General features: G+C 59.0%; 1 protein-coding gene across 6 annotated transcripts in view; it reads right to left on the reverse strand.

Annotated features, from left to right (window-relative positions):
- Positions 1–382: 382 nt before the first annotated feature.
- The window catches only part of DIS3L2 (DIS3 like 3'-5' exoribonuclease 2), a 348,754-nt gene continuing 321,370 nt past the window's right edge, over positions 383–27,766 (reverse strand). For all 6 annotated transcript variants that reach the window (XM_060624145.2, XM_060624139.2, XM_060624140.2 and 3 more), the window contains 7 exons: positions 10,216–10,399; positions 9,529–9,615; positions 6,387–6,534; positions 5,864–5,994; positions 5,589–5,693; positions 4,097–4,198; positions 383–3,414 (listed from right to left, as the gene is read on the reverse strand). In XM_060624145.2, coding sequence (XP_060480128.2) covers positions 3,286–3,414; positions 4,097–4,198; positions 5,589–5,693; positions 5,864–5,994; positions 6,387–6,534; positions 9,529–9,615; positions 10,216–10,399 — 886 coding nt within the window. In that variant the 3' untranslated portion in view covers positions 383–3,285. The remainder of the gene's footprint in view (positions 3,415–4,096; positions 4,199–5,588; positions 5,694–5,863; positions 5,995–6,386; positions 6,535–9,528; positions 9,616–10,215; positions 10,400–27,766) is intronic.

The following is a 27,766-nucleotide window of genomic DNA, read 5'->3' on the forward strand; positions in this document are numbered from 1 at the left end:
GTGGCTGAGTAATATTCCGTTGTGTGTATGCGACACATCTTTATCCACTCCTGTGCTGGCGGACACTTGGGGTGCTTCCTGTCTCGGCTGCTGCGAGGATTGCTGCTTTGCACCACTTGCGTGGCCCCAACGCGCTGCACGACTCTGCCTCATGCTTTCAACCCCGGGCAGCAGCATTTGAGGCTCTCTTGTCCCCAGAAGGAATCCAACCTCTGGCCTTTGTTGTCCCCACCCCTCCTCTGCCCCCACTCCCCCAGGGCACTCCTCCCTGCCTCCTCTGTGGGGAGCCCAATGTTGCCGCTACCCCTACTGCTGCGCCGCCCCCTCCCCCCCCCCCCCCCCCCCGCCCTCCAGCCCTCCAGCCCCGGCCCAGCCTCTGTACTGCCCCCACCTCACCCCCACCCCATGTCCCAGGTCTGTTCTCAGCAGAGACACTAGCTGGCTTGCACCCTTCATCTGTCCCCCCCGTGAGGAAAGTCCTCACTGTCCCAGCTCGCTGGCTCTCCTGTGCTCCAGCCTCCCACGCCCTCCACCATCCAGATGGCACTGGACTTCTGGGCCCGTGCCTGAAAATAGCCAGCAGTCTGCTCCCTGAGGCTCTGCCCACAATCGACCTCCCTCTCCTGCTTTACCTTCATGCCATCACCACCACCTGCCGCACTAGTGACACAAGTCCCCTCTGGACAGCAGCCCCGAGAACATACGGCTGACTGAAGGCACAGAGGCCATACTGTGGCACAGCTCTGGTTGGAAACCTCCAGTCGCTCTTCACGGCCCTTGGAGTGCAGTTTCCGGCCAGCTCAGAAGGTCCATGCAGTCTCCTTTTCCAGCATCTTCTTGCACATCCTCTCAGTGCTCTCTGACCCTAATGACCTTGACCTTCACAGCTCGTGGTTAAGTCCAATACCACCAAGCCTCAGTTTCTTCACCCGTGTGGGGCCCATGTGTCACCTGGCTACTGTCCCTTCATGGCTGGGAATACGCTCTCCAGCCTCGGAGCTCTGCTAGAGCCTCGTCCTGTAGTGACATTGTTTGCATGACGCCTCCCCCCGCACGGTGATCCGACGCGGCCCTGTGAGAAAGACAGGGCCTCGCGTGGGGTCTGGGGCTCCTGCCTGTACTAGCATGCAGTGGTTCTGGAGCAGCCGAAGGGATGAGCGAGTCTTCCTTTTTGACGAGGTTTTGTGCTGGTCATCCTTTTGTCAAGAGCTCCATCACGTGGGGACACAGGAGGGGCGGCCCCTTCTGTGGGCTTCTGCCAGAGCCCTGTGTGCCGGGGGAGGGGATGAAGACGAACTCCGGTGACTTGGGGAGGGCGCTGGGCCGCCTCCTTTGGGCCCACAGGCAGTGGGGGTGTAGTGGCGGGCAGGTGCCTGAGCCCTGGTCCTGGCTGGGCAGCCTCGCTGTGTCACTCTGGCCAGAGACCTGCTTCCTTGCTGGGTAGAGTTTCCACTTCTGTCAAATGGGGTGGGGGTGGGCTGGGGCCGCAATGGCCCCCAGGGCTCCAGAGTGCATCAGGGCGACTCCCAAGCGAGTGCTGGGAGCCAAGATCTTTGCTGACCAAGCTGGCTATGCCTCTCCAGGGCTCGGGGGGCACTGGAGCAGCGGGAGGGGGGTCCGGTCTGAGTCCACGCTGCTCGAGAGGGAGCCCGGCTGCTCTGACACACCGCTGCCCTGAGGGGTGCCACTCCATGGGGGCTCTGCCCTGCCCCCAGCTCCCAGGCTCCATGGGAGGCCTTCGGGGACAGCACCGGGGCTCTTTCGGGCTGCCCGGGACAGCAAACACCCAGAAATCTCCTCCTCCAAATGCCAAACCACCAGACCCTCTCCCATCTTCCTTTCCAGATACTAGGCTGCAGGAGAAGGTTCTGGGGACAGGAACGGAGAGGGGGGTGGCAAGATGGACACTTGGAAGGCTGGCTAGGGTGCTGGAGGAAGAGAAAGGAACCGAACAGTGTCCTCCCTTCCCCTCTGACACCCAGCCCGGTGCTGGATGAGGACGGGCCATGGCCTGCCGGTGGGCAAAAGCAGCGGCTCCATCAGCCCTCCACTTCCTGCGAGGCCCTCCTCCCGGGTATCGTACTGAGTTTTTCTTTGAAGGAAATTCACTGCCACCGGATCAAATGGGCTTAATACTGACACCAGAGGAAACGGCACGGTGGAGCCGGGGCCAGGGGCACCGTTCACCCTCGCTCCTGGCAGCTCCTGGGGAAGCTGATCTGTGGTTTCCCAGTTAGGTGGGGAAGGAGTGCAGGCCGTGGTCAGGCCAGCTGGGGAGACAGCACCGCCCAACGGCCCTCCATCTCTGTCTCTGGGTCCCCGAGGACGGTGCCACTGGTGGGCGCTCAGGACGATGCCAGGCAGGTGACTAGGCCAGCCTAGGGCCACCAGGCACCCATTTTCCCATCCCTGGTGGGGAAGGCCAGTTTGAGGGCCCTCCTTCCCTCTGGCAGGCCAGGACCCCTCGGGGTGCTGCCAGGGTTTGGGACGGGCGCTGGAGGTGCTGAGGGGCCAGCTTGAACCAAGGGGGTGTGGACAGGGCCACTCAGAGCTCTGGCCTAGGACCTGAAGAGGGGGGGGGGTGTTATAGGACCCGTGCCTCCCCCATCCTGAGGCCAGCAGGCAGAGAGGAAGTGGTGGGGGCAGGGACGGACACAGCCACTTGAGGCAGGGTGATGGCTGAGCTTGCTGTCTTGCATACTAATTACATTTCTAATCAGCCGGAATGAGGCCCTGGCAACAGTGTGACATGTGGCCAGCTCTGTGAATCATCCTGGAACTGACAGAGAGGTTCCGGAGGGTGGCGATCTCAGCTCAGCTGTGAGGGGTGGAGCCCGAGCCAGGTCCCCAGTCGTGGGTCCCAGGGGCACCCTGCGGCCCTGGCCTCCCAGGGGTGCCCCACACACCGGACCGCAATTCACACCTGATTTTATTCCATGACACTGATTTGCTGAAAACCCCCGGCTTCCTGGGCAGGGGAAGGCAGTGGGTGGGCAGGCAGAAGAGGGGCTGGCCTCCCGGGAGGACCGGGTCCTGTTCTGCTCTGGTTAAGCACCAGCCGGGCCTCAGCCTTCCGTCCGGCCCCACCCTCTCCTCTCTGCAATTTGTTTAAAAACTGAGCTGCAAAAATAAAACAAAACGAAGAAATAAAAACAAAAACCCTGAGTTGTTAAAAACCAAATTAAAAATCCCCTTTGGTGTCAAAAGGTCCTATTCCTAAAAGCCAGCGGGTGGGGCAGTGGTGTGGGTGGGGTGCGGCTGGGCTGGAGGTCGTCGTCGTCACCGTCACGCTTCCTCCTCATCCTTCGGGCCCGGGAGGCCTTCGGAGCCTGGCCGCTTCAGGATGGCACTGTACTTGAGGGCCGAGGTCTCCGCCCGCAGCACCACCTCCACCAGGCTGAAGATGGTCACGACCTGCAGCAGAGCAGAGCCAGCGTGGTGACCCGAACGGGTCGTGAGGGGCCGGTCCCGCGGGACGGGAGGGACAAGGGCCTGCCGCTGTCCATCTAGCTGGGCCCCAGGCCCACTCGCCCTGCCCCTCTAGGCCTCTGTCTGCCCATCTGTAAGCCGAGCCTGCTCAGGGACTGAGGCCAGGGGGCCTCGGTGGGAAGTGAGGGAAGCACACACAGCTGTGTCCGTCGTCTGGCGCACAAGTGAGCGCTCAGTGTCCCAAAAACAGCCGGGGTCTGGGGCTGGCCTTCAGAGCGTGCTGTGGGGAAGACCTTACGTGCAATTTCTGGGGTAGGGAGTCCACAGTTTTCATCGGACTCTCAAAAGGACCCCCAAAATGAAAACCCTGCTTTACGGGGACAGGCAGAACCCCATCCTCTCCCCGCAGTGGGTCCCCAAGGCAGGGAAGGCAGGGCCGGAAAGCCGTGGCCCGAAGGAGGTAATGTGGGCGAGCCGTGTGGGTCTCGCAGGTAGAAGCTGAAAGCCCACCGGGAGCTTGAGTGCTTGAGGGTGGGGGTGGGGGTGCAGGAGGGGCAGCAGGGCAGGCAGGGCAGGGGTGCTGCAGGAGGAAGGCTCCTCGAGAGCTGAGGGGCAGGCGGGCCCACAGTGGCATTCTGGAAAAGCTGCCCCACCCCCTGGTTCTGACCTGCTGCACCGGCTCCTGCTCTAGGTCCTCAGGCTCCCAGAAAAGCGTGAGCTCCGGCTTCTTGCCCACCCTTTGGAAGTGGTGGGACCGCAGGGGCAGCGCCTGGGGGTACACACGCCTGTGTTGTGGGGTGCAAGCTCTGCGTGCCGCCTCTTCACCTTTGACCCCGAAAGGCTGCCCACTGCTTGGGAGGCAGCTTCTGGCCGGCCTTGAAGAGCTCCCCGCCCCACTCCCAGCAGACGGCTGCTTGACCTCTGACTACGGACCACCCCCACCTTTGGCTCTTACCTCCGGCCAGCTTTAGGAAGGCCCTGCCAGGCCATCTTCCGTTAAGGCAGGACCTGAGGGTGACCGAGTGCTGAGTGGCAGGGGCTGAGTCTATCCTGGCTCATCAGGGGCTGTCTACTTGAGGCCCAAGGTGGACCGGGGAACCCAAGGCTGAGCGGTGCCGCCCCCTGCGGGTGCTGGGTCTGTTAACACAGGCCGAGGGCTGGCTTGTCTGCAGACCCAAATCTGTCTGATGACCTAGACCTGAACTTTTGTCCTGCTCAATGAACTTCAGGGCAAGAGCCCTGATTGATTCCAGCTGGACTCCATTCTGTCTCTTCCGCTTTGCTCCGCTGTATTAATTCCATGCTTATTCTACTCCATGTGTGGGGCTCTGCACTCCCCCAAGTGTTCTGGATGTCAAGAAAGTCAAAGCCAGGGTCAAGGGCCAGGTGGTGACCTGCCAACCACAAGGTCAGCTGAAACAGGCCCCTCAGATGGCGTTGGCACAGGCACCAAGTGCCCCTGGAAAGAACCTTGAATAAATAATCACACAGGGCAGGACCCAAGGCAAGGGCCGGTCTCTTCCTTCTCTTCAGGGGACATAGTTTCCAGAGTGGCCCTGGATCATTCTCTCATCTTTCCTTCCTTCACATTCCTATAAAAAATTCCGCCCCGAAAGCCTGCACACTCTGCCACCCTGCACTGGTTAGGGTGGGGCCCGTTCTCTGGTTGCCTGGGTCCTTCGGGAAGGGGCCCAAGCCTGACTCTTGGCCTGGATCCCTCATCCTAGGCAGGTGCAGCTGGGTGTCCGGGCGTGGCTCGACAAGTGGGCTTGGTGCCGGGTGGCAGAGGGTAGCAAGGTCGGGGAGGTATATACACTCGGCTGCCGCATGCCATTGTCACTGCCTTAGCTTGTATTCTCCAGTGCACATGAGGACATCAAGGACCTTGCGCTGTGCTCCCATCCTCCACGCTAGTGTGTCCCTGGGCCAGGAACCCCCAGATACCAGAGAGATATGGAGGAGACCCCAGCAGAGGGTTGGGGGACACGCAAGTGAAAGCACAGTGTGCAGTCGATGCAGCTCGGTGGGTCTGTGAGAGGAGGGAGGGCTTTCAACAGATGCCATGAGGTCCCCGGCTCCCATGTCATAGTGGGTGCGCTTCAGCACTGTGCCTGCCCGGAAGGTCCCTAACCCTGGCCTGGGTGGCCGTGGGCACTCACATTACAGTAGACACGCTTCTGCACCCCGTAGCGCAGCACCAGCACGTCGAAGGCTTGGTTCAGGACGCCTAGCACCATGGCTTCTGACTCCAGGGGGCCACTTTCCTGCAGGACGGAGCTCTAGCCAAGGCTTGGCCACAGGACATGCCATCCCCCCCAGGGCCCACCCCAGCTGCCGAAGGCCCATGAGCTCCTTAAGGGCGCCCCGTGAACAGGTGCCCAGGAGGGGGAGTGGGGTAGGTGAGGGGGAGGGGCTGCCAGGCCGGTGGCCTCACCTTCACGAGGATGGCAAAGAAGAGGCCGGTGCTGAGCTCCTGTACGCGCTTGGACGCCATGCGGCGGTCATTGCAGTGGTCGGCCTGCTTTTGCAGGGCGTCGGGTTCCAGGTCCGGCCGCTCCCTGTAGCCTGGGAAGAGGGTGGGTGCGGGGCAGCTGGCAGGGTGCCGTGCGTGTGCCGGCCACGGCTGGGTGACGGGAAGCATGGTGCTCCCTGCCCAGGCAAGGTGGGGCCTGGGAAACCCATGCAGGGCAGAGGCCTTCCTGCTGCTCAGCTCCGGAGGCTCTGGCAAGGTGGGCAGCCATGGTTGGGGTCCTCGAGCCCCGGCTTTTGTATCGGATTTTAGCGAGCCCCACTGCAGCCACCCCCAGCATGCTCACAGAGGGCGTTTCTGGGCCCAGGCTCCCCGGCTGCTCAGGCCGTCTGCCCCCTGGAGTCTCTACATAGAGCCATGGGACCCGCTCTGGGGCTGGGCAGCCCTCAGGTGGGCACAAGCCTGCATTACCCCAGTGCTGTCTTACCAAGAGTGGCGGCCAGGAGGCGGTGCACCAGGACGTCAGCAAAGCGGCGGATGGGGGAGGTGAAGTGGGTGTAGAGTGGTACGTTGAGGGCATAGTGCCGGAACTGTGCCTGGTCCCGCAGCGTCCCCGAGCAGAAGTACAGTGCCATCTGGGGGGATGGGAGGTGAGTCTTAGAACCTGGCCAGGCCGGGTCAGGGCGGGGTTTGCTCTGCCAGGCTGTGATGCTCAGAGTCTCATGATGGGCTGTTTTGGGGGTGGACTGAACTGCCAGGCTGCAGGTGGCCGACCACAGGCCCGAGGAGGCCAGGAGCCACCCTCTGTAAGGGGACCAGTGTGGCTGCCACGAGGCTGTGCAGAGCCACGAGATGCCCATGCCCCTCTCCTGCTGAAGACAAACATGGGCCTTGCCCTGCACTGCCCGGACCCTTCGTGATGGCAGCACGCAGAACAGGCCAAAGAGCACCATAAGGGGCCCACCCCGCCTCTGTGGGGCCCAGGAGGTGCTGGGAAACCTCAGGATGGTTGGAAACCTCCTCCCTCTGAGCCCTGTGGGACCGGCCACCCGAGCCCTCAGGGAGGGCCGCCCACCTGCTGAATTGTGAGGGCAGCTGGGGAGGAGCTCATCCTCCCCCTCAGCCGGCCGCTGCCGAGTTTTCGGGGCTGTTACCGCCGGCAACAAGGAGGGAGCTGTTTCTGGTCTGCCCCTCCACGGGATGGGGATGGGGCAGCTACTGTGCAACAGGGAGAAGAGGGGAGGCCTGTGGCCATGCTGGACAAGGGGCCGCAGACGTCCCGTGGAGGCAGCAGCAGACGCCTAGGAGGCTACGGGGCTCTGCAAGGACACGAAGTCCACCTCCACCACCACCACGCGGCCGGAATGGGAAGTAGCAGAGGAGGCCCAGGACTCCTACTACCCGCCCAGAATGAAATGGACTGGGGGTGCCTGGCTCTTCCTCTGTGGCCCAGGCCTAGTCTTTGTTGTGACCAACCTCACGACCTCTGGCCCCGACGCCTGTCCTGCTAGAGGCGATGCCTGCACCCTGGCACCTCTGTACCCCCCATACTCAACCCTGCACCAGCCAAGGGGGGGAGAGGTTTGCCAGCCACCGGCCTCAGCCCTTCTTGTCCCTGACAAGCTGCCCCGAGCCAAGACGCAAGAGGTCTGAGTTCAAAATGCCCTTCTGCAGGGGAGAAACGGTGACTGGGGTGCTTGAAGAGAGGCCAAGTTTCTCTAGGGGCCCAGCGAGTAGCTCCAGGCCCATAGTGGTTCTGCCATCCGGGAGCCTTGGCCACCGTCCCTGCGGCTGCTTGCCCAGCGGTCCCCAAGCTTCCGGGGCTGGGAATCAAGGACGCCACTGCCGCCTGGGAGCAAGAGAACAGGTTCCTCATCTAGGGCCAAGGTCACGCCCTTGTGTGCTCGCTCACTTGATCCGTTTGCACACACCCGCCTTGCACTTGGCCAAACGGACAGGCGGCTCCAGTTACTCTGTGTACGTCGGCCCTGGGATCCGGGGCACAGCTGGGGATGGCCGGCTCAGCTCCCCGAGACCTCTTCCCCTCCAGCTCCTGCTGGGACCTGGGTTATGTCCGGGGCAAGTCCCCGGGAGAGGTGGCAGCAGCCTCCACTCCAAGCCACGTCTGGGCCTCGTTCTCGGGGGCGGCCCAGATGATCAGGGGTGAGGAGGACGGAGGCCCCGGTCCCCTTTCTGGCTGGAGAAGGGGTCTCTGGGCAGGGTGGGATGGGTGAGGGCTGTGGCTTTCCCAGGGACCAGATGCTCCGGGGACAGCCCTGGTGCCCAGTTCCAGCACCTTACTTGGGACTTTTGTGCTCACTGCTGCCGCCCCTGCCCGGTCCCCCGTCCTTGTCCCAGTTCTCAGGACTGGGAGAACAGGGGCACTTCAGAAATTCCAACAACCCCCTGCCATCAGCTCCCCAGACAAAGGCTGGCTGTTAAGGTCACTTACTGGCAGGCAAGGCCAGAAGTCCACTCTATTTAAAGGCTCTGGTTGACTCGGGAGAGGAAGGCTCCTTTCCGTGGAGCTCCAGGGCTAGTTTGGCCTTGGAGGTGGATGCCTTCCAGAGGCTGGGGGCAGGGAACGGGAGCCCAATTAGCCCTCACGGCACAGTCAACAGGTAGATCTTGGGACCCAGGGGCTACTGCATCTCAGAGTAACTGGAGGGCAGAGTGACATCGAGCCCCTTGGCCACAGGCACACCTGCCCCTCTGTGTGGCTTTAAGGGGCTGGGTGGGGGCAGACAATTGTGACTGGGGGCAGGGGAAAGGCAGCCAGACCACGCGGGCCCGGATGACCCCATTCCTGGCAGAAAATACGACTGTCAGAAAATAAATCGGCTGTGGCCAGCTGAGGTGACCTGGTTCCTGTGAACAGATTGAATCTGCAGTGACTAAGCCCCTGAAAAATGGTTTGTCACTGCCCCTCAGCCAGACTGGGGCCCAGAGCTGGTCCCATTAGTATCTGTGGCTCCCGCTGACCTGACAGGCTGGTGGGGTGGCTCCTTCCCAAGATGCTTGTGCCTGCCAGAGGGCTGAGACCTGCTGTTAGGAGCAAGCTCACTGTCTACCTCCCAGGCTGCCAGCCTGTCACCCTGCCTGCAGACACAGGCCCATGGTCTAAATCCTCCTCTACTAGCTGGCGAGAGGGAGACAATTCTGCCTGGGGTCCAGAAGCTGTGGCAGGGGCTGATGACTGCTCCCCTGGGCAGGCTGCTGCAGGAGACAAGACAATCTCTCCCCTCCGGGGTGCCCGTCCAACTGAGTTGCTGACCAGCACCCCATTCCCTTCCTTAAGCTGGTCTGGTTTGTGGCGACTGGGCACCAAAGGCTTAGCGTACACCCTGTGAGGACTCCCTGCCTTCTGCTAGGAAACAGAGCCCCAGACGCCACGTGAAGGGGGCAGTGAGGCTCAAACGAGGCCCTTTAACAGCCCTGTAGAAGCCGTCCTTGAGCAGATGAGGCAGGCAAGTCTGTGCAGGAGGCAGATCAGGCTCAGGAACCCAGGGCTCACCTGTCCTAGGTGCTGCCTGGGGGTACTCCCCACCCCTCCCCTTAGTTCCTGTGTGTGTGGAGGCCATGGATGCTCCTAAGAGAAAAGGCAGGATGGGGATGAGGCCTCTCCTTACCTGCATGGGCCGGGAGCACATGTTGGTGAGCACCTCCTTCCGGGCCAGTGAGTACTTGTCATCTCCAAATGTTTTGGTCAGACTTTTCTAGAAGCAAACCCGTGTGATATGCAGTCAAGCCTGGGTTGGCTCTGGGGCCCCTGTCACCCTCTGACCATCTGAGACCTGGCTCTGGGGAGGAAGGGTATGCTGAGGGGCTCGACCATGCTCAGATGGCCACGGTGGGCTGCAGGGGGCCAGCAGCCCCCAGCCCATGTCCTGCTCTGAGGTCAGTCCGTGTCTTATTGGCTGGAGGGAGAGACTGGTTTCCAGTTGTCTGACCTAAGGTGCCTCTTTGCCCACCCCAGGCTTACAGCACAGATGGGAACAGCCTCCCTTCCGTGGGATCGGAGCTGAAGTCATGGGTCCCCAAGCCCCATAAGGCTTAGATTCAGGTGGGAAACATTTGACCCTACTTACCGTAAAAAACATTCTCTGGCTTCCAATCATCTCAGCCCCTTACTGAAAGTTTCTGGACCCAAGCCCCGCCCATCCCTGGCCACAGGATCCCTGCCCATGGATAGATGGGTGTTGACTGGCTTCCCTTGGCCTGGTCCTGGTGGGGAGCATGGCCCATGGCCAGGGCCTCTGTGACTTGGAGACTTTCTCCCCTAGGGTCTCCCCCTCCCCTACACTCCCGGCACTCACGTTGAGGGCCCCGGCAGAGCTGAAGTCCATGGGCAGCCCCATCTGGTCACAGAATTCCATGAGGTCATTGAGCATCTTGGTCTGGGGCGGGGGGTGCCGGCGCAGCAGGGCGCGCTCAGGGAAGGCGCGGTAGGTCTTGTGGGCCACTGCCATGTTGGCCAAGAGCATGAACTCCTCCACGAGCCTGCAGCGGGGGGAACCAGCAGGGGTCAGGGGCTGCTGCTCCCCTTCTCTCCCAGGCTCTCTGTGGGCTGGCTCTCATGTACCCTTGAGTCTCAGCCTTGAGACACTGTCCTGTCTCCCGGCTTGTTCCCCTGCTTGGGCCCCTCTCTGCGCTAACCAGTCTGTATCACTCTTCTCTGCTGATGCGTGAGGTTGCACACCACCTCCCCGATTGGACGGGGGGATGGCATCTGTCTTATTCCCTGCTGTAGCCCCAGTGTTTGGCACCCCAGCACCCCAACCCCACCTGACTGGAAGAAGGTGCTCGGCAAGGAGCTCTGCTGAATGACTAGCCTCCTAGAACACTCAGGGGCGCACCGGCTATACGAAAACAAGGCACCCAGGTATGCCATGAGAACTCAGAGGGCTTCCTGGGGGTATGTGGAAGGCGGTCAGCAGACCCAGGGCTCCCTTCTCCCCCAGGGGAGATGAACAGGAGAGTCGCAGAGGGCAAGAGGGATTGCCCGTTCTGGGGCAAGGCAAACGTGCAGTTGAGGTGACCAAATCCCAGACAGTTAAAGTGTAATTAGAATAAACAAGTATCAACAGATATGGCTTCAAGAGACAAAGGTACACCAAGGACCCAGGGAGAGGACCGGGGACGGATGGGGGATGAAAGGAGCAGGCAGAATAGGAAACTGGATCACACAGCCCTGAGGTCAGCACCCCCAGCCCCCACATCTGGGGCAGGAGGCCATATGCTGCTTCCCGCACCCGGGGCTCCCGTGGGAGGATAAACAGATCACACACACGTATAAGAGCTGAAGCCCCTGGAAAGGGGGCTCGGGCATGCTGTGGCCACCGTGGCCAGGGTGTGCTGTACAGGGAAAGTCTCGCTCAGTTCAGGGAGGTCTCCCCCCTGCCTTTAATCTGGGCCCCCAAGCTGCATGTCGAGCCCGTGCTTCTCCCACAGAGGCAGAAGAGGTCAAGGAGTAAGCAAGCTCCGGGAGCCCTGGCAGCAAGCAGCCGGAGGCCAGGGACGCACTTCCTCTTCCTGGAGGTGTGGGTAATGTTTCAGGGTTAGCCTTGTCACCTGGCCAAGCTCTCAGAAAGAAAAGCAGCCAGTGATGGGGGCGGGGGGAGAATGAGCATGAGCTGACAGAGCCCTTCCTCCCCCCAGACCGGGCCTGCCAGGGCAGAAGTGTGGCTCTGGCCTGCCAAGCCGCCCCGAGAACAAACCAATCTCCCAGAAGCCCTCTCTACGAGGAAGAGGGGCTGGAAATGGCCCTCTGGCGACAGCACCACCAGAGGGACTGGGCCAGATCTGGGTCTCGGGAGGAGGCCCACCCGAGCCTGCACTCCTAGCCCCTCCTCTGTGGGGATGACTTTGGACTGGCCCACCATGGGGCAGGGATACAGCTCAGGTGCAGGACTGAAGGGTCAGGTCTCAGCTGGCCCTTGTACATGAAGGAAACCCTGTGTGTGGAATGAGGAGTTCCTTTATACCCTACTGTGCAGTAACAGCCATTTAAAAAAATTTTTTTTTTTTTACATTTATTTATTTTTGGGAGACAGAGCACAAGCAGGGTAGGGGCAGAGGGAGCATGAGACACAGAATCCGAAGCAGGCTCCAGGCTCTGAGCTGTCAGCACAGAGCCTGATGCGGGGCTTGAACCCACAAACCGTGAGATCATGACCTGAGTCGAAGTTGGACACCTAACCGACTGAGCCACCCACGCCCCCCTGTAACAGTCACTTAAATGACCATTCTGCCTCCCTCTGCTCCCCAATCTGTCCTTGTGCACATCACTTCCCGCTGAAAAACCTTTGAGTTCAGGCACCTGAACCCAATCACCATCTCCCAAGTGGAGGGACGTCTGAACCCCGGCTCGATGCATCTGCTGTAGGGCCCTGCACAACACGGACCTTTCCCGATCCTCCTTTCCCTCAAATGCAGCATAGGGGTAGTAGCACCTGCTTCACAGGGCGGTTGTGCAAACCAATGGGAGTAACACATGTCACAAGGGCAGACCCTGTGCCTGGCACGTCATCGGCCTTAAGACACAGGATGTGCTTCCCTCTCTCCCCGCCTTCCACACCAAACCTCCAGTCTGTACTCTGCCCTGTAAGTTTCATCCCTGCCATCGATCCCCCCTTATTTGCCTTTTCCTCACCTTCCCTGAAGGCCCAGGCTGAAGGCCGTCTCCATCACCCCCCTGGGTACTTACTGCTAACTAGCCATCTGGCAACAAGAGCCAGGCTGTTCTATGGTCACCTGTGTCATAGTCTAGCACTGTTTGACTCTCCATACTTGATCATCCTATTTAGATCTTGTCAACCCAAGAGAAGTCTCAGTTCCTGCTCAATAAATGTCTGATACTAGAGACCATTATCACCTAAATGCTTCAGATGGCATACCTTCATTCATTCATCTGTTCACTCAACAAACACTACTGGGTGCCAGACGGTTCTAGACCTGTCTCCCCGTGCAGTCTGAGAGTCCTTGTGGGCGGGGGGCACACGGTCTGTTCCTTGGAGCCCTGGAGTCTCCAGCCCAGCTGCAAGCTTGGTTGAAAAGGGAACACCTATATAACCTTGTGGCTGACCCTGGGCTGTGTTTTGCCAGTGTGGCCAGCAGGGGGCAGCATGCCCCCATAGCAGGGTTGTGGTCAGGATGCAGGCTGGGAGTGCTGAGCAGAGCAGGAGGAGAAGGCTGGGCTGTGGTGTTCCAGCCTGTCCCCTCCACCTGACTCCCACTGCTCGGGTCAAAGGAACAGAATGCATGGGGTGCCTCCCCAGGCAGAGCCTTGCAACTGTTCCCACTTTCTGCAGGGGCTCTCCCACCTCATCTCTCAAGGTCTCAAGTAAGGATGAGAATAGGAAGGAAGGGAATGAGGAGGGTGCAGCCAATGCCCAGAGCCTCAGGCAGTGACAAAAGAACCAAGTCAAGCTGCTTCTCCAGCGACCCCACTACTTGTCCTCCCTGGACCCCCAGTGCAGTCCCACGAGTCTCCTGAAGCCGGTGGGAGAAACACAAGTGTGCTCTCGTTAACCTGGAGAGAAGAAAGTCTGGCAAAGCTTGAGATGCAGAGGCTGACCTTGGAGAGGTCCTGTGGTGCCTCCCAGGGGCTCATTTCTCCCCGAGTGTCTTCAGTGCCTCCCTCATGACAGGGAGGCAGGAGTTAAGAGGGTAGCCCGTGGAACGCTCTCCAAGATGGTTTGCTGATATCAAGCATTCATCCCAGGAAAACGTCAATGTCACCAAACTGGGAGGTGGTGTAGCAATAAGCCTGGACTCCCTGGGTGTTGCCACGGCTCATTAGTGTTCTAGGATAGCGGCAGGGACCATTTCCTCACAACCTGTCCTTAACATCCTTCTTATACCAGCAGGTGGGAGAGGGAGGGGTAGAGAGAACACACAAACTGTGAGGACAAGGAAGCAGAAGCGGGGCCTGGAGCATTGTGGCAGCCATCCTGGGGTGGTTGGGAGGGACACATTGCTGCTGGAGGACGGTCCCCAGTGGAGTGTGGGAACAGGAAGGCCAAGGAAATGCCAAGCGGCCGGCAGCCAGATTCCACGGAGTTCAGAATTCACTGTCAAAAACAGGGCTAGGCATCACGGAGGGAGAACTGGGCTGGCAGCTACTGGGGGTGGGCCAGGTGGATGTCTCTGCTCTCATCTGAGGCCTGCAAAGTCCCCCTCGTTGGGTTCAACAGGTTGCCCCCGACCCACCATGGGTCAGTTCCACGGATCGGCCAGCAGGGGGCCCCCAGCATCTTCCTTCCACAGGACCTGGGACGTGGCAGGAGCAGCTTAGAACCCAGGAACTTCTGGGCAGGAAAGAGCCTTAGTTTATAAACTGCAGCCCTGCAGCCTGTGGTCCAGGGGTCTCTGGGCTCCCATTCAGTGTTTTTCTCCGTAGTCAAAGGGGCTGAAGGCTTGCGCTCTGAGGGAAGGCAGGGTGATCGGAAGAGACACGTGGACAGATGGCATCCCTTCACCCTGATCTCCTTCCCCTGTTGGGGGCCAGGGCTGCATGCACAGACCCAGCAGGCAGGCCTCAGACGATGCCCCAAGCTGTTCTGGGTGGTTAGGACGCGCCCCTGAGAGCAAATGTCACACGCTGCAGTCTGGGAGGTGGGGACGGAGGCCTGTGGGCCGCCGTGGCCTTGGGCTCTGCTCCCCAATCTGGGTACCTGCCCTGGTCATAACCCGTCCCCTCCTTCTGTTCCAGCGTGTGATGTTTGCTCTCAGGCATGAGATCACTCAGCCCTGCTGGGAAGGTGGCAGGGGAGGGGGTTTGAAGTCAGCAACTTCCCGGCAAGTGCTCTAAAGGGGGGCTCAGGACTGGCCAGGATCACCTTCCAGAACAGCAAGCCAAGCCCTTGGAGATGGGGCCTTGATTCCAGTCCTGGCATCTGCTGAGCATTTGGAGCCCAGTGCCAAATGCACTGGGGACCCACAACTCTGGAGGTCTTGGGGGGGGGGGGGGTCTGTGACAGACAGCCGCACAGCCGGCTGGGGGCCGAACCAGGATGCCAGCTCGTCAGCACTCGTTCTCAGGATCCCACTTACCTGTGCTCTGGGCTTCCAGGTGCTGGGCGTGGGGGGTGGGGGGGAGGCGGAGGGGCAGGTGAGAGGCTTCTCGTCCCAGCGAGAAGCCGAACAAGTCTAGAGCTGTCAGAGTCCCTCACCCGCCACGGCAGAGGGCGGGCAAAAGCCACAAGCATCCTACTCACAAGTATACACACTCCTCACACAGCAGAGACGACTTTGGTCCAGAACGGTGTTTTCTAAAATGCGGTAATGTTACTTAAAGAAAAAAAGTATTAATATATAGGAGATGCTAGGGCGGGGTTTTATTTGACGTTTTTCTTATGGGACATCCCTTCACCTTTGAGACGCTAACGTGCATCAGGACTACAAGAAGCTACCAGATGCGGCATTTACCGCGTATTGATGACTGAACTTGAGGGATGACGTCTGGGAAAGGATGCTCTACCTGGCAGGGGTCACACAGGGGCGAAATGAGAGATGGGGTAAAACATCTGCCCTCTCGGAGGAAGGGTGCCCATTCCCGACCATCCAAGGGCCTGGACTGAACGCGCCCTTGCTCGGCTGGGAAACCCTCGCTCCGGGAGTTTTGTTACTTAGGGGTCTGGGTGTGTCTGTGGCCAAGAAGCCCCTCGAGGGACAGGGAGGGTGGTGGCCTGCGGCGAGGTTCCTGCTCTTCACCTCTCCTGCTACTTGTCCTGCTCCCTTCCTCGCTCCGTGCGCAGAGGCCGCGCCATGTGGAGAGGAGAGGCGAGTGGCCACCAGCTCAGTAGCTTGCCTGGACTTCCAGCTCTGCCCCCTCACAAGCTGCGGGACTGCAGATACATTTTTAAACCTCTCTGAATCTCAATTTATTTACCCGACAGATGGAGATGCAAATATACAAGTGCTTGGCCTTAACGAAATAGGACAATTTCGTGCATGCCGTGAATGTGACCGGCTGGGTGCCCCAAGACAAGGATTTGGGCTGAACATGCAGAAGGATCCCCGGAGGCTCCTGCTGCCCTCCTGCCCCAAAGCCACCACCTCGGTCAGGCCTCCAGCATTGACCAACCGGCCTCCCTAATTCTAGTGGCACCCTGTGGTTTACTTCTTTTTTTTTTTTTTTTAATTTTTAATGTTTATTTTTGAGAGAGAGACAGAGACAGCCTGAGTAGAGGAGGGGCAGAGAGAGAGGAAGACACAGAATCTGGAGCAGGCTCCAGGCTCTGAGCTGCCAGCACAGAGCCTGACGCGGGGCTCAAACCCACGAACCACAAGATCATGACCTGAGCTGAAGTCAGACACTTAACTGAGCCACCCAGGCGCCCCATACTTCTTTACGCCCAAAGTGGGGCATTCTTTCTCGAAGGCACACCTGATCACGTCCCACTCCTGCCTGATGCCCTTCGGTGGCGTCCACCTCCTGGTAAAATGAGGTTTACCAGGCTTTGTGTCGTGTGCCCAGAGTCGCCTCTTTCTTCTCCCCACCCTCCGCCCCCCACGGTGTAGCCCTGCTGAGTTCCGTGGCTCTTCTCTCTTCTGTCTCACTTCACTGCTGCGCTCTCGGCTGAGATGCTGGCCCCCTCTCCTCTCTTCTTCCTGGGGAGGCAGCACGGGGCACGGACTCTATGTGCTTCCTGGGGATCCCATCCCAGCATTTTGCTCACACTGCGGTGACTGCCTCTGATCACCACCGTATCTCCCCTCCCCAGCCCAAGGCTGTCTACCTCGGCCCCAGCACAGGGCCCGGCAGAGTGCAGACACTCCATAAATTCGCGCAGATCCCCAGGATGGGTGCATTCGGGAGTTGGGAGGGCTGGATGCCCGCCACCACGGCCTGTTCTGCTTGGGCCCACAGCCCTCACGAGTGTACTTCTGGCCCCTGACACTTTGCTGCCACAACTTACAGCCCTGAGAAACGGGCCTGACTGAGTCCCTTCCCCGAACAAGGCGGCGCTAGAGCAGCAACAGGCCTGCCGGCTTCCCCACCCCAGCCTGAGGGGCGGTGCTCTGCACTTGGGAGACCACAGCGGCCTTGTTATTTATTTCCTGACGACCTCCCCAGCTAGAGCCTCTGTCTGTTTTCACTCGTCCTCACATCTTTTCTGAGCTGCTTGTTGCAGCCTGATTCTGCCCTGCGTGCAGTGAGAGAGGGAGAGACAATCCTGAAGCGCCTGGGTAGCTGAGGTGTGGACGCGCGGTCCCTTAAAGCCCCCTGCAGCCCTGGGAGGGGTTTCTATCCCTTTCTGTGTGAGGGGAGCTTACAGAACAAAAACGAAATGTGCCTGGCTCTGAGTCCCACAGCTGATTCGCAGACGGGCCCGTGTCACCTCGATGCCCTGCTGCCACCAGAGAGCCTTGTGGGCAGATCAATTCCAAGAGATGGCAAGGAGGGAAACACTTTACACGAAAGGGACGGAAGAGTAAAGGTGTGGAGGCAAAACACATCTAGAAAAGCATCAGCCGCATTTGGAGACTAAGGAACCGAGGGAAGGGGGAGGAGGGCTGTGCTGCAGGGAAGGCCAGTAGGGGCCTGGGGTGCCAGCCTCCAGCACTGACACTGCTCTGGGGAGCTGGGGTGTGAGGCGAAGGATAGGCGTGAAGAATATGGTGAAGGGGAGCACAGGGACCAGGGGCTGGGCACAGTTAGGGTGACAGCTGGAGACTGAGGGCTTGTGAGAAGCAGCCAGAGGCAGCAAGAGAGGGCAGGTCACGCCAGAGTCCGAGATGCACACACGATGAGGCTCTGGGAGCAGGTGAGACGTCCCCGGGCACAGAGGGGCAAGAGGGGAGGAGCTGGCAGGGTGGCGTGAGAGGGGGAACGAGGTCCAGTGCACGGTTGTCCGCGGGGCAAATGCTGTGAAGACACGGAGGCCGGGAAAGGCCACCGGGTTGGCGAGCGGGAGCGCGGTGCCACAGCGGTGGGGCCAGGAAACGGATCCAGAAAACCAAAGATTAAAGAGTGAGGGAGGCTGCCAAACATAGATGACTCTCAATACGTTCATTAGTGAAAGAGACACGGGTCAGTTTGAAGGGAGGGTGAGGAGGGCCTCCGTAACGCTTTCTGATGGCTGCTTGAAGTATCCAAGAGATTGCTCTGCCTGTGATTTCAGAGGCAAAGGAGCTAATGGTGAGGGAGCACCTGAGGGCGAGTATGTGACCAGCCTGCATTTGGGGAGGAGGGGGTGTCCAGGGAAGAAGTCTGATGTCCCCTTGGCGCTGTGAGCTCCCAGGAGGGGACGCCGGGCCACATGGTTTGGGTAGAGAGGAGAAGGCCTGTCCTAGCCGCCCTCTACTCAAGGAGGGCCCTGGAGAGGGCCCCCATGCAGAGTCTGTCCCCGCAGGAAGGGACGGGCTATCTCCTTACAGCAGCCTGGAGCTCCCGTGGCCCGGAGAGGAAGGGTCCTGCTCAGGGCCACAGCCTGGCAGGGGAGGAGGGGGGCGGGATCCCATATTCCCCAGCCCCCTGTCCTGAGCTGTCCTGAGCGTTCAGGGAGGACATCTGGTAACCAACAGCCCCAGAACACAAGAGGCCCCTGTGTGAAGAGCAGCTGGGTAACCTCGGAGCGCTGGCACGAGGACACTGTCCCTGCAACTGTCCACTGGGCAAAGGAGAGAAGACAAAGGCCCATATCTATCAGGTCAACAAATAAAGTGGCCACCTCAACAAGGTCCAGGGACAGAGGAAGCCTCGGGGGGTGCGGGGGGCGGGTCTCTGCCCTGCAGCAGAGGCAGGCACAGTCCAGACCCAAGGTCAGCTGCCTGCTCTCCCTCCCTTAGAATTCGGCCCATCTAGACAAGCAGAGAGAGGCCGGCATGGGCGGCAGGGTCTCTCCTGAGCCCAGGCTTGGTGCTGACAGGCAGGCCGGACCCCCGGCCCTTGCCCTTGGGCCCCTGGCTCCTCTGCACTTACCCCCTCAACCCTGCCTGGCAAGATGTTCCGTTTCCAGATTCATTTTACCAGCTAAACCAGATGAGAAACTCACCCCACCCCTTCCATAACCAGAACACTCAGAAAGTGGCTTTGGAAACGACGGGGGAGCCGGGCGGCCAGGGCAGAGTGGCATGGCTGTTACCCAAACCTGAAAAGGCATCAGCTTTCAAAGACCAAAAGCAAGTGAGAGACTAGAACAGCCTCTTCTGCCCCCAGCCACCAGGGTACTTGTCACAACTCTGTGGGAATCTCACGCAGATGGAATTAGGCCACTCACAGAGACTGTTCCATTAGCACTTGGTGAAAACTGCTAACTTGGAAATTTGATAAGAATTGCTCCCAGCCAGTTTCAAATCATTTCTTCTGAAGACCAGATTTTTCCCAGTTGGGCACATCCTCACTGCAGGCCTGGGAGCCCTCGGGCTCTGCTGTGGCCGTGAAGGCGGCCACCGGGCCTCTCACAAGCGCTGCGTGCCCCAGCGTGGCCCCTTCTCCCTTCCTCCGTGGGCGGGGGGAGGCGGCCACCCTCGCGGGGACCTGCTGCTCTCCCAGCAGCCCCAAACTGAGTGTAGTGTGGTGGAAAACCGCAAGGGCCCCCGGAGTTGGGGCGGGATGGGCCGGCGGGTGGATGGGCGCGGAGGTGAACTGCCGGGGATGGGAGGCTCGAAGAGACCTTTGTTGCGACAATCTCCTAGGTCGGGCCAGGGTGGAGCCGGCGGCCCGTGAGCTGGAAAGTGGAGGCCCAGAGACAGAGCTATCGACAGAGCCGGCCTGGGTGGGTGGGGGGTGGCAGGCTGGCCGATGGGCGCCCACCCACAGCCGGCAGGGCACCCCGCTGCGAGCAGCCGAGTGGAGGGTGCCGTGGCTGTGGGGCCGACCACACGTCACAGCTCGGGCCTCTCGCTGACCCCTCTCCTCCTGGGCTTGTTGCAACCTGCTGAGTGTTTTGGACATTCCCACGAAACCACAGGGAAATGAATGGGGCCTAGTTCACAGGCATGGAAAACCCCAGAGGAGAAGGCCTCTGGAGCCAGACATAACAGGCCCTGCGGGTGAGGCCAGAGCCAGGTTTCCTCTCCTGTGAGGCTGAATCCACTCCAGGGCCTTTCTATAGGTTCAGCGGGTGGGGCCCAGCTGCAGTGAGGCACGTTTTCAGCCGCTTGTTTTTCTAGCTCAGAAGGAAGTCTCCAGGGGCTAGGCGTCCGTCCCGAGCATGGGCCCTCGGGCCCTGCCAAAGGGAGGCCCGGTGGCTGTGGTAGGGAGGGGATGGGGGTTTGCTGGGGAGCTGGGTTGACAGGCAGAAAGCCCTTTGTCAGCGTAAAGCTAGCTGAGAAGCCTTGCTCCCTTCCCAAGGTTCAGGACTCTGCTCGAGGAGGCACAGGGCCGGTACTCATGGCAGAAAACTCCCCCTAAGCAGAACCAGGTGGCGGAGTGTGCTTGCGGCCTCACAGGGCTGGGTAATTAGGGCTTGCTGGCTACGCAGTGGTGTTGACACACATGCCTTTCTCCACTTCCAGCTGCCGTCCAACTGGAATTAGAACCGCTGACCAGAGGAGGTGTGGCCAAGATGCACAGAGGCCGGGCCACCTTCGGGAGCCACCACAGTGCCCCCAACAGCTTTGCCGCCCTGTTCAGACTCCCGGGTCCGGGGGTTCCTTTTATGCCCCAGCCCAACTATGGGGCCTGGGTCTGTAGCCTTGGACAAGGGGCCAAGCGGGGGCCAGCTTGGTCATCACTGACATTGGGAGGGATCGATTTTTAAAGTTAGCTTTGGGCACAAAGATATTTGGGAGAGAAGGGTATTCCAGAACGTATAGATGTCCCCTCGCACCCGCCCCCCCCCCCCCCCCCATGCACGTGCACATAGCAAAAGACAACTAGATAAGAAAGGACGAGATACATGTTCCTGGGAACTCAACCTACTTTGCTTTTGCAAGTTACAACATGCTTTCCTCACCTTCCCGAAGACACTCTTGGCCTCACTGCTGCTGGGGAGCAGTTCCCCTTGAGCAGGGCCACCCCCCTAGCCACACAGCCACAAAAGGCTCTAAGAAAATCAGAACAACGGCTGTTCTTAGGCTGGGCTTTCTATGTACACGACCAGAGTGTGGCAGGGCCGTGATCTGGAGACCGGCCTTTCGGACTCCAAAGTCTGTCCTCTGCCCACGACCTGCAGGTGCGAACTGCCAGGGTAGCTGAGGCCCAGGCCTGCCTGGTGCAAACGGAGGAAACGGTAATATGCCCAGAAGAAAAGGGTTTTCTAGAATGAGCAAAATGGGAACCTGAGACTTTAGGCAAACTAAAGGCTCCTCAGCCATGAAGAGGGAATCTGTGTTTCAATGTCCCCATGCACCCTGGCGATCAAGGCCTGAAGAAGCTGGGGGCTACGTGGATGGGCTGTCCAGGCCTGCAAGGCTTGTGGAGGTTCAGCTGGGGGGCTTGTGGTGGGTGCGGTGAGTGGTCCATGGGCTGCATCTCTACCCGGATGTTGCCATCAGCCCCCATCCACTGAGCCCAGTCATGCCGACCTCCTGTGTGTGCCCGGTCTGAGGCTGTGGGGAAGAAGGGCAGGTGGAAAGCGCAGGAAGGATGTGTACTAGTGCGGGGACATGATCAGGGTGATCTGACTGTGAAACTGCCTTGGGACACTGCCTGGGCACACTGTGCAAGAGTTCTAGTCTCTGAAGAGGCACCCGTTGGGTGGGTTCCTCATCACCTGAACACGCAATTTATTTATGCCTTGTAAGAAAAGCCAAGAGTGAGCCACGATCCCAGCCACGCTGTGGGTGCCATCAGCTTCCTCAAAGACAATTCATCTTGTAAAAGCTTTTGGACCCAAAGGTCTAGAACTGGGGGTCATCCTGGAGCCAGAGCTTCCAGCCTTTAATGCTTGAGGCTGCTGGGGATGGGGCAGGGCTGCTGGTCTGAGGGTCCTCTGCTCGATCCAGCCCAGACAGGGGTCCAGGGCTCGAATATGCCTCTAGCTCTGGGCAGGCACAAATCTTATGCTCTCACACTACGGCCTTATGCTGGCTTCTGCACGTTCGACCCTCAACTCCTCACAGCTCACTCATGCCTGTCCAACACCAACCTGTCTCTGGCTGGCTCACACAGCTCTATTTACCTTAATTTCCAGGGCCTACGGCAGTATCGGGCATACAGTAAGCACTCTCCAAATGGATGTTCTTATCTGCAATTGTCTGTCTATGCAAGACCAATACCTTATACTTCTGTGGCCCTTTATGCTGTTTTCACAAGCTTTCGACCCCTCATTGTTCATCTGAGCAAAGGGAGGCTCAGACAGGCTGAGTGACTCCTCCAAGCTCACAGACCAAGGACACATATGCCCCGCCCACTGCCTTTTCCTCAGGTCATCCTGTCACCTGCGGGAAGCTCCCTGAGGACTGGGCAGCAGGGATTTCTTGGTGGTGCCCGACCGAGGGTTCTGCTGACAGTGGGGACTCAGCACAGAGGCTGCCCTGAGGCCACACTGGTACCGGGGGGAACAGGAAGCAGTGGTGGTCGGCCCCATCACTACGGTCCTTCCTCCTAACTGTCAAGGGCTTCCTCTCCCTTCAGCAAGGGTTGCAGCAGCCACAGAGCCAAGGTCATTCATCCTGGCCTGGTGTTTCACCTCCCCAGCAACCCCGGAGGGATGGAGCCCCTTCCCAGGGCTGCTCCCTGCCCGTGTCTGAAGCTGGCCACACTGGGCGGGCAAACACGTGAGGCCACCTGCAGGCCTGGCTGGGTTGGGACATTTCTATAATCTTGGAAGTCTTCTTTACAGCACTGGCTTGGCCTTTGCCTCTTTCCTGCTCAGGGGGACAAAGGGCAGGAATCAGAATTACCTGTACATCACCAGTTCTCCCAAGGAAATGCTTCCCCCCATCTGTATCGGGGCTCAGGTCCCCTCTTGCGTCTCAGTGTTGCCATTGGATGAGCACGTTTGGTTTTACTGCTTTAGTCCCCCTGGGCCCCCCTCCCCCCACCTCCAGTCACTAACTAAAGGCTCAAAGGTTCTGCCTATTTCATCTGCAGCCTCCTTTTTGCAAACACTACCGCCCACCTGCAGAAGCGTGCTGGCCCACTGGTTCAGAAGGCGGGGCAGAGCTGTCCGCAGTGCCATGGCCATCTTGACCCTTAGACGCTCTGGTCTGAACGCCCGGGTTGGGAGCCACCACTTGGCAAGCCTCGTACAAGCCTTTCTGGTCTGTCCCAAGAGAGTATTTTCACCCTAGACTATGAGTTGGGCAAAGAGTCCAGGCACTTTTCGTGCCTACCCCAGTGAGTTCCATACTGTCAGAAAAATCTCCAACAGTCTGGTTGCTCAGTCCCTTGGCCAGCCTCACTGCAGTCAGGGTCCTAGGAGGGGCTGAGCCCTGAGAGAGATCTGCCTTCTAGCATCACAGGCTGCGTCTCCTTTGGCTCCTGGCTTCAGCCTGGCTCCCCCACCAAGTCATGGGGAAACGGGCACCCGGGGCTTCCTTTTGGGCGCTGGGCACCCAGACTCTCTAGGACTGCTCCTAGGCTCCTGTAATACGCCCTCTGCCGGCCACGCCCTAGTGCACCTTCTCCGCTGTCACACTGAGTTTTCAAGGCTTGGAGTTTTTGCAACCATCTCCACTGAGGTTGGTTTTCCTGTCTGGGGACCAGGCCTCCCCTGTCTCTGTATCCCATGGCCAAGGGCACATGTAGGTGCTGATAAAATGCTTGGGGAATAAACGAGGCATTTCAGAGACATGAATACTCCACAGAAAATGCTGAGGGGAAAACAAGGCCCATGTTTGGAGGCGGAAGGGGAGACGGCAGGAGGGCCTGGGAGTGGGTTATAGCTCCTGCAGCTTCCCTTCAGCTTACCCCCCCCCTCCCCCCCCCCCAAGGACAGCTGTGCATGAACTTGGCAGACAGAACCTGAAATGACTTCTGCCAGCCTGATGAGACACACTGAATCTGCTCTAATGAAACCCTACTTGCCTGCAGGTGGTTATTGCTTAGATACGACACAGGGTGATGGTGTGGCCAGGGTTCATTTGTTGGTCACCTGACAAATGAATACTCTTGTCCAAAGGCAGCCTGCCTCACTCTAAATATGAAACCAAGCAGATTATTTAAAAAAAAACAAAAACAAAAAAAACCTCTCCCCTCCAGGCTGATTCCACTGAACTAACACTTGTCTTATCACCCACTGGGATGTGGTATGTTGAGTCTGGCAGAGGTCTTCATTAGCTAAGTGACTTTTAAAATATTGACCCACCGTTTTATGAACTAGGCTCAGAGTGGTTTAAATAGATATGTTCCTGTCCAGAGCCTCTGGGCTTCCCCAGCATTATAATGTCTCTGCCTGGGCAACCTCCAGGACATACTGAGGCACTGGCTTTCCCTCTGAAGGGTGGGTGGGGGCCAGCAAGGGGACTGCTGGTTTTCCTCCCCATCTCTACCCTCTGTCTCTGGGCCAATGAAAGCTCTCAGATATAGGCTGTGCCAGACTTCAGCCCTTTCCAGGTGCTACCCTCAACTTGACCTGAGACCCAAGGCCAGAACAATTTGGGTTAGGCCCTCTGTCCCTCCAGGTGAGCCGGGTCAGCCGTAAGTCAGACGGTGAGGTCAGCAGATGTCAAAGCCTGACTGGATCCAATGGTTTCACTTTCCTGAGCTGCCGCTCCGAGTCCATCTTGGGGAGCCCTGTTTATCCAGGATTTGGAGATGCTCTAAGAACGCTGGGCACCTGGGATGCTGACCAGACCCTCTGTGTCAGCATGGCCTTCCGGCAGCTTCTTTACAGGTAGCTTAGGCCGGGCCTGGGCAGCCATTCATGACTGGCCTAGGGTTAGGCCCAGTCTGTTCCATTCAGGCCTCTCTCAGGGTGAGAACTGCTCTTCCTGGAAGAGGCCACGGCACCCAGGGCTCTCTGGCCTCAGGCGGACTGTCCCCATCTGGGGAGAGGCCCCGTCCAGTGCCCTACAGGGCCTACGTGGTTCCCCGACTACAGCCGCCCTCCCATGACCAGGCCTCTCATCTCGCCATGCAGCTACTGCGGCGGGGAGAGTGACCGTACTCCCTGGTTAATGGTGTCATGCTTGTCCACTTACATACAGTCCACAAATCTCTGTGAAACTCAAGCCCCGTTCCTCATACGTCCCATCTGTGTACTGGTGGTATTACAGCTTAATGGTCGTTTGCAACAACAGACAGACCGGATGCTAATTCTGCCAGGACGTCCTTGCAGGCAGTGTGCAGATCTCAGTGGTTCCACGGCCAGCCTCGCACGGAGACTGGGTGCTGCTCCTCGCCCTGTGCCTGTCTGCCTGGGAATGGCTGCAGCCAGCCGTGCCGGGATGAGTGGCTCTCACCCTGCTGAGCGTCCAGGCAAGCTGCACCTACCAGCCCGGCCCTGAGGGTTTTGTGGGAGAAGCGGCATGGTCACTGCGCATGGGCACGTGCACTGTGCAAGGGCTGTGAACGGAGCAAACGCACCCCTGTGCTAGATCTCCCGGAGGTACTGGGAGAGGCATTCGGGGTGGGGTGGGCAGAACCATTCTCCTTCCATCCATAAGTCTCTCAGTCCACCAAGCCTGACGAGAGAGAACACGGCCCTGTTGAACCAGGTCACCAGGGCCTGGCCAGCCTCCTCTCTCCCACTCTCATCCCGCCACCCTCCACAGAGAGACTGCCTCCCCTGGGTGGGCTGGGCTTCACCGGACCTGACGCCCTGCAGGGCCTCCCACACCAACACCCCAAAATCACAGGCACCGGGCAGCACGGCCTGTCCCACACGGGACGCGCACATCACTGGGAGCCTGCTCTCCACACCCTTTGCGCACCTCCGCCATGGCCTTTGTCACTGCTCAAGAACGTGGTTTGAGATACCTGCCTTCCCCGACGGGCCCTGCGCTTCGGGGAGGAGGGCCTTTCTCACTGCCTGTGGCAGCATAACAGCTGACACTAGCAGGTGCCCGATACAGTCTGCTGGATTAGCAAAGGAAAGGTGTCTAGGTCTGGGCTGAAAACGCCTGGGAACTGGTTCTCTAAGACACGAGGCACGTGGGCAGGCCTCGGGGCCCCTGCTGGCACGTAACACAATTCTGAATACACTGTGGTTTCCTGATGATTTCTGTGGTTCCCCTGCTCTGGCCCATCTTTATCAGGGCTCTGACCAGTGCTGGCCTCAAGCCTCCTCGGAGGCTGGGTGTGGACGAGAAGGATGCCCGAGGGGAACGGGAGCGCTCCCTGTGGGCGGGCAGCTTCGCTTTCTAACTGGGCGCAGCAGCAGTCACAGCCTCCTTCTTGCTTGTTAAAGCCGAGAAGGAAAGGCAGGGAGCCGTCCACCGCGTGCTGCCTGGGCAACTGTAGGCAGGTCAGCCTCTCTAACCTCCACTATCTACGCCACAGAGCTCCTCTCGTGAGGATTAAAAAAGAGAAAGTCTCTCAGGGCCTGGCATGCTGTTAAGTGCTCCATAAATATTAATTACTATTACCATGAAAACCTTAAGGTGACAAGAGTCTGGTGTTACTCAAAAAAAGAAATGTTAGGAACACAGAACACGAGCGGGAGAAGAGCAGGAACAGCCGGCTTCACGGAGACAGTCATGTGGTGTTTGCTGGGCAGAGAGCACGTCGCTGCCCTTGGCTACGGACGATGAACACACACTCATCCCACCCCCCATCAGAAGTTTCTTAGAGTCCTAAGCTGGTTCTTCCCTGGGGCTCCCGCAGCAGTGCTCTTAGCACTTGGGGCAGTGGGTCCCTGAGAGGGCCGAGGAAGGTGGTTTCACAAGCATTCCCACCCTCTACCCCCCAAAACGTTCCTATCCCATTACAAGGAGTTCATGGGTCACGAAGTGAAAGGCAGCTTCAGGCCACAACCGAGTACTGGATCTGAGGAGACAAGTGGGCACATAATCGACATAAGAGTTAATTTTGATGACACCACTGGTTGGAAGACATGCTAGGAAAAAGGCCCAAAGAAGGGAAGGGTTCCTTCAGCTTCAGGAACAGAACACAGAGGAATCAGATTTTTTTTTTAGAATATTTGACTCAAAAGCTGGTGGCCCGTTCAATGGTGTGTCATGTACACTGAAGAAGAACGAGAGCAAACTTATTTAGATGAAACCAGACGGTGGCTGGAAGTGAGGAAGAGCCTCCTAAAATGACAGGTGCACCAAATAATTCAGTTCACGGCTGATTTTTACAAGCACAACAGGGGCGCCTGGGTGGCTCAGTCGGCCAAGCGTCTGACTTCGGCTCAGGTCATGATCTCACGGTTCATGAATTCAAGCCCCCTATCGGGATCTATGCTGGCGGCTCCGAGCCTGGAGCCTGCGTCGGATTCTGTGTCTCCCTCTCTCTCTCTGCCCCTCCCCCGCTCACGCTCTGTCTCCCTCTGTCTCAAAAACAAATAGAAACATTAAAAAAAGAAATAAAAGCGCAACATTATCGCGCTTATCTGGAACTCCACCACATGTGACCTTGAGTATTCGGTGCACGGGGCAGAAGCAGGAAATAAGCGACAAAGCCTGTGAGTGGCTGACACAGGGGCTAGAGCCAGGCGTCCAACGTGGCCCACGGGGAGTCCTCCTGTGCTCCTCACCCAGAGCCTTTCCTCTTCTTGAATGACACTTCTAACCACTCGACTCAGCTCCCTGGTTCCACACCCCCACGGGGCCTCATGCTCCTGGGTGGCAGTGAAGTGACAACGTGCCCTGCCTGACACAGGCAGATGGGGCAGGGACCAGGAAGGTCGAGTGACAGCACGCAGCACCACGGGGCATTTAGTGTGGAGGAAAAGGGCACCGCACGGTGTGGCAGACCCCAAGGAAAACACTTTTATATCGCGATATAAACACGGTAGATAATCCCACATTATTAGAAAGGGTCACGTTTAGGTCCAGTTAACACTATTAAAGCGAACAGCAGGTGCG

Source organism: Panthera onca, chromosome C1, assembly GCF_046562875.1.
Source record: "Panthera onca isolate mPanOnc1 chromosome C1, mPanOnc1 haplotype 2, whole genome shotgun sequence".
Lineage (NCBI taxonomy): Eukaryota > Metazoa > Chordata > Mammalia > Carnivora > Felidae > Panthera > Panthera onca.